Source organism: Branchiostoma belcheri, unplaced genomic scaffold, assembly GCF_001625305.1.
Source record: "Branchiostoma belcheri isolate BF01 breed outbred unplaced genomic scaffold, Haploidv18h27 scaffold150, whole genome shotgun sequence".
Classification (NCBI taxonomy): Eukaryota; Metazoa; Chordata; class Leptocardii; order Amphioxiformes; family Branchiostomatidae; genus Branchiostoma; species Branchiostoma belcheri.
In genome coordinates, this window is record NW_017802936.1 from 66,507 (window position 1) to 76,711 (window position 10,205).

Here is a 10,205-nt window from a genome sequence, read left to right on the forward strand (position 1 = left end):
AAATTGCAGAGTCTGAAGACTTTGAGAAGGAGCCTACCCACCTGCCACTGGGAGTTGGAATTCAGAACCTGACCAAGGTGTACAAGGAGGGGAACAAGCTGGCTGTGGACGGACTCAGTCTCAACTTCTACGAAGGACAAATCACTTCCTTCCTAGGACACAACGGGGCTGGCAAGACCACCACAATGTGAGCCATATATGATATTCTCAGACAGAATTATGTGTAATATCACTTCAGTTCAGTGTATAGTCTGTAGTGAAAATTAGGTTACATCGCTTGAGTCTCTTGGTTTTTGTACAAATCTAAAAAGTGTAGCCTCCATAGCATGCCAAAAACTGGGGGTTTGGGGGGGGGGTCTTCAGGGTCTTGGGAGCTTTTACGTGCTATGTTCTGATTGCATACAATGTATACATGTACATGCATTGTAGACAATATAGCCGGCCTGATTGATTTACCCCCATTTTTTAGAACTGGGCTAATCAGAAAACAGCCGAAGACCACCAAACCTCCAGTTCTGTAAGCCTGCTACGGAGGCTATAAAAAGTGGACCTTTATGAAGAGTTCAATATAAAAACAGGATTAAAAGCAAAAGTTGCATCTGACTAGTATACTTAGTCACTATATGAAGCCCAAAATCCTGTTTAGAAGTTAGAAGAAGAAGCAGGTTCAGTTGTGTACAGTGGTGTGCATATATTTAAACAAAATGTTCTTATACAAACCTTCTTGTGAAGATACACCAACACAATTTTACTAAATAATTGATACATTGTAAAAACTACAATTAGAAATTGGACAAATTTCCAAGATAGTCTTTTGATATTCATTTGTTCTACAGTATGTGCAATGATTATACAATGTCCTTCAGCGAAGAATCTTTGACAAATGATATACTTTAAGTGACGTTGTTCTTTCCAGAGGAAATATAATTCCTTAAATTTGAATTTCTTAATTTTGCAGGTCGATCCTGACAGGTCTGTTCCCGCCCAGCTCGGGTACAGCGTACGTTGACGGGAAGACATCAGGTTTGAAATCGACAACATCAGGAAGAGTCTGGGGATGTGTCCACAACACAACGTACTCTTTGACAAGTGAGTTCATTTCAGTGTTTTGACATGGTTGTATTCTAAGATTTGTTCTTTTAGTTACATGGCTTGAAATTCATTTTGGGTCACAGGTGCACTGGTGCACCCAACCTAAAAAATTAGATGCACAAAAAATTTTTTGGGTGATCCATATATCAAGTAGAATTTCAGCAATAACTAATTATGTTTCATTTCTAAATAAATGTACTATTTACAATGATTTTTATTATTTTTTTACCCTTTTGGATATTAAGAATATGCTGTATACTACTATACATTTAACATGTTTACATAGTTTACATAAACCTATGAAAATGCACCCAAAGAAAAAATTAGGGTGTACAGCTCCAAATTTGGGTGCACTAAGGTGTACATGCACCCGGTTTTTCCGTAGCCCTGAGTTGATATAATTAAAAGGTTCCAGACACGGTTGTATGTCTGTTGTTTTTCTATTACATGTAAGAGATACTGCATGTATGTTTGTTGTTTTCCTATAGAGTTTAGATGTGGTTGTATGTTAACTTTGTTGTTGTATGTGTTTGCTTGTTCTTCAGTTCTAGCAACATTTCAGTTTAGAAATATTTTCTGGGGTTTAGTGGTTCTATGGCTAACTAAAAGGCATGTATTACCTACATGTAAAACTGTTGTGGATGTTTATTGTTTTTCTGTTTAATAAGATGATTGTAAGTTGTTGTTAATGACAGGACCTGGTGTGTTGTTCAGTTAAACTGTGTCAAAGCACAATGAAGGGCATGACTGACATGGTTGTGTACTATGTTTTCCTTTGCTGAAGTTAGTTAATGATATGCATATGTTCGTTTATTCTAAACTTAGTTTAACAGTGTCTGAGCACCTCTGGTTCTACGGCCGACTAAAGGCATGTCTGAAGAGGATGTACAGGAGGAGATGGACCGAATGGTGAAGGATGTCGGGCTGCCCAACAAGAGACATGAGATATCCAAAAATCTGTCAGGTACTGAAGTTTGATACTTAGGATCAACACAGACAGTTCACCTCAAACTTTTGGTTGCTCTTCCGTCAACATTCTTGTTAGGAGTGATTATTTAATTACTGTGAGCACATGACCTGGCAAAGCTTGAAATACATGCACATGTGCACCTTAGTGATCCCAAATTTGGAGCTGTGCACCCAACTCAGACATACAGTTTGACAGGCACACAGCAATGAAAACATAGATTAAAGTTAAACCTTGTTGGTGAAGCTAATGAGTACAAACAAGCTGAAACTGTAGTGTTAGTGTTCTTACTTTGTATCTATCATTATAATGGATGAAGCACATGACACAGCTGATATCTTGATTGGGGAGGACTGGCAAGAGTAGTCTACATGTATGAATAGAGTATGATTCTAACATTTATTAGAAATAGTGTTACAGCTTAAGTCTTAGTTTTGTAGTCAGCGTTAAGATGATACATCATTGATGACAGTGTTGTACATGACATGCTATGACAAATAGTGCTCTTAGGTGATTAAACATTGTACATTGATTATACTATTATCATAATCCTACACTAGAATAATTGCTCGTAATTGGGTTTTCATAATCCCGTGACGTGAAGATGTGTGTTAATTTCTGTTTTCAGGAGGCATGAAGAGAAAGTTGTCAGTTGCCATAGCGTTTGTGGCCAACTCCCATACAGTTATTCTGGATGAGCCAACAGCTGGAGTCGACCCATACTCACGTAGGGGCATCTGGGACCTACTTATTAAGTACAAGAAAGGTAAGACATAGCCTTTATGATCCACTGTGATCTCATTCATACCAGAGCTACATGTACATTTGTAGGTAGTACTCATTACTCCGTGAAGGAGGTCAAGACCTCTGTCGGAGTATTAAAATTGATGAACAGTTGTTGCAGCCATAACTCGCAATTCCTTTGCTGCATGGGGACATAGTTTCCTACGTTGTCTGCTGGAATGGTCTAGGGCAGACACCACATTTGTGTTGTGCAGTATGCTAGTATGCCCCGGATGATGCACATTATTATTTTTTTTTTTATTTACTTCATGCTATTTACTTTTACTTCATATTTTTTTAATTATTTACTTCGTGATTCACCACAAAAGGCTCATGGAAGTCACTCAAATGTTTTGGGTTACTGTACAGCCAGTGAGGACAGATGTTTGTTGACCTTAGACTTGAAAAGTTTAAGGTTATACCCATATGGGAAACAATCACGTGGTAGCATGTTTCATAGTGATGTTGTTTTACGAAAGAAGCTTTCAGCATGGAACTTTCTCCTAAGAGGTGGTGAATGGAGGAAGAAAGGGTGATTTGCTTCAATGGAAGTGGCAAAATGTGCCTGTGCTGAGACTCAAAGTGGAAGCACTAGCGAGTGAAGTTCCACGGAGCATTTACTGTGGAAATAGCGATAAAATAATGCCAGGCTTGCAACATTACGCCTATGTGATGATGAGAGTGGTTGTAGGGTGGCAAACAAGACACTCCCAACAAGATGTTGTAAGCAGTTTTGAACTCAGTTGAGGCAGTTTAGGGAGCTCTATCTGGGCAGCTCCAGCCCAGATGTGACCTTGCCACCTTTTTAAACAGTTTCCTACTAAATTACTATGTACAATAGTGAAAACTTTAGAATCATGCCATCTTGTGTTTCTTTAGGCCGTACCATCATCCTCACCACTCATCACATGGACGAGGCTGACCTGTTGGGTGACCGTATCGGCATCATCTCTCAGGGCAAGCTGCGCTGCTGCGGCTCCTCCCTCTTTCTCAAGAGTCGCTATGGCAACGGCTATTACCTGACACTCGTCAAGAAGTCGAGTGGAAGCTTTACCTCCTCCCGCTGTGGGAGTTCCTTCAGCAGTGTGGCCTCCTCTAGGAATGAACACAATGGGCAGGTGGGGATTGGTTGGAATGCTCTGCATCCTCAGAATATAATCTTATTTACTTTTCTGTAAATAGTGACAGTTAGTGTACTGCTGTAACACTAACTGTCACTTACATAAGAAAAACATTGAATCAGAGGCAATGCATGGCAATTTCCATGAAACTAACCTACAAAATTAACTTAAAGTACATTGTACATGAGTTTTGCACAGTCGTTGGTGGAATTTTTACTGTATTTAGCTTTGCCGAGAAAGTTATGTATTCATGGCTATGTTTGTGTGTGTCTGTGTCAACAGCATAACTCAATAACACTATTACTGGGTAGGTCTTAAAAGATCTCGAAATGATTAGATTTTTGGCCCCCTGGCAGCTTGATATGGTACTGAAGTGGAACTTGATAACAGGATCTTGTGATCTACAAATGTAGACATGCTAACTGTCAAGTTTATATTTCTTTTGTTATTGAATAAGTTCAGAAGAAGTTTGTGATTTTTTGTTGTTAATTTGTTGATTGTTGAGGCCTGGACCTCAACATAAACCTCTGTATCTGCACCTAAAATTTGTTTAGGTACACAGCTCTAAGGATGAGGTTATATAGTGTACAGTTGTACATTCTTTGGTGGAATTTCTAATATGTAGGCACCTTCGTTTATTGTCACATCATACAGTATGACCACTACCATGTAGACTGATTTTGCCTCAAAGTTAACAGCCATCCCTGCTTGTGTTATAGTCCCTTGGTGATGAAGGACTTGGTTCGGAGGTATCTTCAGACACCACTGATGACAGTGCCTCAGCCATGTCGAGTGTCCTGGACATGCCTCCTGGAGACATAACAGGTTAAATGGTCTTCTTTTCTTTCGTACATACAGCTGTACAATGTAGTTGTAGTTCAGTGGATTCCTCAGTCTACTGCTGAAATTGAAGTGGGAATTAAGCATGATTATCATAACACTTTGTCCCCTGTGACATGCGGGCACTGTTCGATCGACCTCAAGTAGCCTTCGCACCTTCTTATATTACTAAGTATATAACATTACAACCAGCACCTCCCACCATAGAGTGACACATTCTTGACAAGTGTTTTGTAACTATTGATTATTTACAATGTCATGTATGGTCACCTACTCACACCTCACCTACAATTTATGATTTATGTTTTTTTTCAGGCATCTTCAATGAGGGTGTGGTGAACTCACTGGTAAGGTCCCACATTCCTGATGCCAAGCTGCTGGAGAACATTGGGAAGGAGGTTATATTTCTGCTGCCCAATGGTCGCAGCAATGGTGCAGCACTAGAGAAACTGTTCTATGACCTGGACACAAACCTGGACAAGCTGCACATCTCCAGCTATGGTATCTCTGACACCACTCTTGAAGAGGTTAGCCACGATCAGTGTTCTACATGTAGCCAGCCTGAAATTCTTTTTAACATCTCAATTTTGTTTGATGTAACATCATGTCCAGTGTTGAAGGCGTGAAATGTGAAGTGAGAAGCGGGGCAGCCCAAGGGGGTTCAGGAAAATTTGGAAATCTTGACCCTCTTCAGCGCTAGTATTTCCTGCATTGAGGGGCAAATCTTTTTCAGCCCAGTATAACGAAATCTTTCAAATCTTCAACTGTCCATGATGAGCAGCAAAATTTTAGGAAAGAAGGAAAAGACAGCCAAAAAACATAAAATTTCTGATTAAAGACAAGCATATAATATTATAAAGCTTTAACCATCTTTTGGATGCTATATAATATAATAACGCCCAAGCACCAAATTTTAAGTTCAGCCCCCTAGAGGAAGTCACTCAGGTTTGCCATACACTCTGTTGTTAGATTCTGCATTCTGCCTAATACTGTAAAAACTGTCAAATGTACTTCCAACTCTTGTCTATAGATATTCCTGAAAGTGGCAGAGGAGACAGGAGTGGACATGGATGTAGAACAGGCAATAGAAGAAATCACAGAAGGTGGCCAGCTGCCCAAACCCATCCTACCAGGACTGCGCAGGACCATGTCTAAAGAAGAGAGAACTGGAAAGAAACAGATGAATGCCATCTCTATCGACGTGCCAGACAACCTAGTACTAGTGGATGAAGAAACAGGTACATGGCCAGCAACATACGCACCCCTCTAATTATAGGTTCACCACACCACGAAGTGGTGGTGAACCCATATTGCTTTTTCTGATGTTTCTTCTCCTTCTCCTCCTTCTTCTCCTGCCATTTTTTAAATGGATTCAGCTTCTTCATTTTAGGGCCCAAGGTCCTGAAATTTGGTAAGGAGGTACAGTGGGCAAATACCCCTAGGCGTTTTTTAAATTATTGTGATACAGGCTTTTAGAATGGTTTTATTTGAGTTTTTTGGCTGTGTTATAGCAAATGTATTACTGTGTTAGTGTGCCTTGTTTACCACGTTTGGGCATGAGTCATCACAATGGAATGCAGGGCATCAACCAATAGGCATGCAGCTTTCCTCTATTCTTCTTGCTGATTGGCTGTTGGGATTTAACTTGATTAACACGTGCACAGAGCATTTCCATACTGACAGTATGTCTGTATTCAAGTGTTTTGGTAGGTATTTCAAGCTTTCCTGCTCCAGCATTGGAATGCGGGGCATGGACGTTTTTTTTTATTTTGAAAATCAACAGTTTGCATTATGCAATTAAAAATCCTAACCAATAAAGTAGGGAATAGCTATCCAACTGTTGTTTTAGTTGTATTTTACTTCATATTATAGTTATATCAATGTAAATCATTGTTTTCCCTTGTGTTTCTCATTCTTTCCCTGCCATGTCGTAAAATGTGGTGAACCCATCGCTGTATTTGCTCCAAAGCAAATACTGGCCTTTCTAGTGCTTAATTATTTTCAACTGATACCATTGTCAACAGTTAGTCACACTTACAAATGTACAAGTCTCAGATGTACTACTCATAGATAATGTTTAGTATTGAAACCTGAGATGTAAAATGATTTGTATTTTTTGTGCTTTGATCACTAGTACAAAATGTAATTTGAGACACGGTGTTGTAATTAGTGTTATGGGCGTTATTTTAAGAAGGCTATTTGTACACTTTTTGGTACGGTCTTGGCAATATAATTAATTACAGAATGGATTGAAATATTGTTTTTATACATGTATATCGAATGTCGGACGACTCGAACCATTACCAAGTCGGCCCAGACAACTCGGCCCATCTACCTGGTCAACTCGGCCCAACTCCCGGGTCAACTCGGCCCAATACCGGAGACAGTAATTTAGGCAGAAACACACGCACACACGATGTCAATTTTCGACCAAATATCATCGATCTTCAATAAGAAGTTCATTTAACTTAATTTCTTTCTTTTTCCACGGGTATAACGAATAGAACTAGCGCTACTCCTTAGTCAACAAACGACGTTAATTGAAGGCTTACAATTACATACTATTTCTACTAATCGGTACAACAGTCACATAATTATCGCCATGAAACAAAGCAAGAATGTACTAAAATAGTGTGAGCAAATGAATCCGTATAGAATCGTGTGGTAGGCACATCGATGGGCAAAGTCGTCGCTCTCCGGTACACTGTATGACTTTTTTTGGATCCTGTTTTATAGGCAAACAATTTAATAGTTTTGTTGTCTAACAAAAAATTGCAGTCTCGGTTACTGCCCAAGCGGGTTTTGACTGAAAAAAAACAAACCTCAAAGTCTACAGTTCGAAGTTGTCTAACAAAAAATCATGTTGATTGCTCAAGCACCGGCAGTTTGGGACTTCAAAAAATCTCACAGTCAACATGGTTGATTTGGTGGAGGGCCGAGTTGACCAGGGTGGTGGGCCGAGTTGACCAGATTTGCGATGGGCCGAGTTGGTAAATTATGGTCCGAGTCGTCCTGATTCCATATCATTCCATACTCTGTCATTTGGATGAAGTATACTGTTAACTTTCAGTCCATACCATACATGTAGGTATGGATGAAATATTTTTAATTATTGTTTTCCCTCATGTTTCTTTTCCTTCTCCTGCCATTGCGTTAGATGTATTCAATTTCTTCATTTTTTGGCCAAATGACATGAAATTTGGCATGAAGGTACATGTACATGTAGAGTGGCTAAATAACCCCATGTTTTTTTTCCTTTTTATGGATACATTATATTATTATTATTACCTTCACCAAGAAGGTTAATAACATGTTTTCAGAGGCGTTCGTGTGTGTGTCTGTAAACACAATAGCTTGAGAAGGCTTAAATGGATTGATATTTGGTAGGTCGGTACACGTACATGTAGGTCTTGATGAGACCTCGAAATGATTAGGTTTTGGGCCCCCTGGCAGCTTGATATGGAACAGTTTATTTTGGAAGGAGAGGATGGACTAGATTATGCTGTATTTACTCCAGAGCAAATATCTGCCTTTCTAGTTTATCTATGACTTTGATTACTCTACAATCGTTATGACAACTGTGAACCTGTCTGTTTACCAGGCTTCGTGTTTCAAATCCTTTTTCTTCTCATCTGTCCCTCCTTCTGTCGCTTCTTGCTGCTCAGGAAAGGTCACGTACATAAAGAAGCCAGGTAATGTCTAAAAGCTTGTCATCATCATCAGTTTGTGGTTTCCTGGTCCAAGACTTTCTGCCTCCAATCTGCTTGTAATATTGTGGATTAAAAAAAAACATATAACAGTTATTATATAATATATTAAATGAATGGTCACTTTGGCTATTGTGCTTGGGTAATAGGGAGACAAGAACAATTTCACACAAGCAGAAATGATAATTGAAATAAGGAAATAAGAAACTACATTGTATCTTACTAAACTGTCCATTTGAAATTAGACATGTATATAAAGGAATCTAACACATTACATGTATGTTTTTATTTAATTTATTTCAGTGCGGTGCATTTTTATTACAGTTACTGCACCATGTTTAAAACCTTCTGCGGACTAATGTTACGTTTTCTCCATGTCATAACTGTAGTGACTCTGTTCCTTTTTAGGCCCCAATGTTGATGACGACCCAATGAATGGCGAGACAGGAGGTCAGGGGTCATATCAGATCAAAGGTCATGACCTGATCAAGCAGCAGTTCTGGGCTCTGTTTGTGAAGAGGTGGCACCATACCCGCCGAAATAGGAAGGGCTTCGTAGCTTCGGTAACTCTTCAGTTTCAAATCAGAGCTAACTTTCTTAAATTCTCCTTGGTACACATCTGACTACTTGTTTGAATAGTTCTTTCCAATGTTACAACAGGGTCTTAATGAAACCTTTAGTTTAATAAGATAACAAAATTATACTATTGTAACTAAAGGTATGAAAGCATTTATAGAAGAAACATTCCTTTCCATGTACATGTATACATTTACCTTGTTACTCCGTGAAGGAGGTCAGGACCTCCGGACGGAGTGTTGTAATCGGCTGATTTTTCATGTTCGCAGTCAAAACACTGGGTTCTCTTCGTGTAATCGGCACGCAATTTTATACGCCGTCTGCGGGCATGCCCGTGTTGATGCACGAATGTGTATTTTTGCCGTTGCTGCTTTCGCGGTCAATGTAATATCGCAGACGCACCCCTACAATTACGAGGCGAATTGGAACGGTCCAGAAAAACGCGTTGTTTGGAATAGCGGGGGGGAGGTAAAAGTTCATGCAGATACGGGGTGGTTTTTATAAGTGGTTCCAGATGTTTTTGCCCATGGTTAAGAGATGCCAAGTTTTTGGAAGATGTTCGCAGCCAAAACGCATTCTGCCGTACGTCGCATATCTGTGTAATTTCGCATGTGGTGTTGCATTATGTCCGGGATGATGCACGTCTTTTTATTTTTACCGTAGCTGTTTTGATATTGGAGTAAATGCTTATTTTCGAAACATCCCCATTTCTTTGAAATGGTTTCGTCCGTTTATGCAACTGTTACTGCGCTAATGACGACCAGTCGCGCTGTCCTGATACACCGCGAATGTGCGAGTGTTCCCTGTAGACAGTCCCGGGAGTCATTTTTTTCGCACATTCCAGGAGCCAAACCAAAATACGTTCATGAATCGAGTCCAAAAAACCGAAACGTGAAAATCGGATGATCGGACCTGATGTACATTTCTCTTTCTATAGATTGTACACACAATACACACATCTTTAGATAATCTGGCCATAGGCGGGTTAAAAAAAAGTAACCCTGAATCATACTAGATTAGCGTAAATGCATGTTAATGCGTTCAAAACAAGAAAAAAATTGTTTCCGGGTATTAATCTCTTGAATCACGGCGCTGAATATTGACGCAAAAATATTTCGG

General features: G+C 39.5%; 1 protein-coding gene across 1 annotated transcript in view; it reads left to right on the top strand.

The window, feature by feature from the left end:
* The window catches only part of LOC109465451 (ATP-binding cassette sub-family A member 1-like), an 84,003-nt gene that overhangs the window by 28,659 nt on the left and 45,139 nt on the right, over nt 1–10,205 (top strand). Inside the window, exons 21-29 of the mRNA XM_019762735.1 lie at nt 10–187; nt 959–1,023; nt 1,961–2,056; nt 2,688–2,825; nt 3,722–3,960; nt 4,683–4,788; nt 5,119–5,330; nt 5,834–6,041; nt 8,919–9,073. Of these exons, the coding sequence (XP_019618294.1) occupies nt 10–187; nt 959–1,023; nt 1,961–2,056; nt 2,688–2,825; nt 3,722–3,960; nt 4,683–4,788; nt 5,119–5,330; nt 5,834–6,041; nt 8,919–9,073 (1,397 nt within the window). The remainder of the gene's footprint in view (nt 1–9; nt 188–958; nt 1,024–1,960; nt 2,057–2,687; nt 2,826–3,721; nt 3,961–4,682; nt 4,789–5,118; nt 5,331–5,833; nt 6,042–8,918; nt 9,074–10,205) is intronic.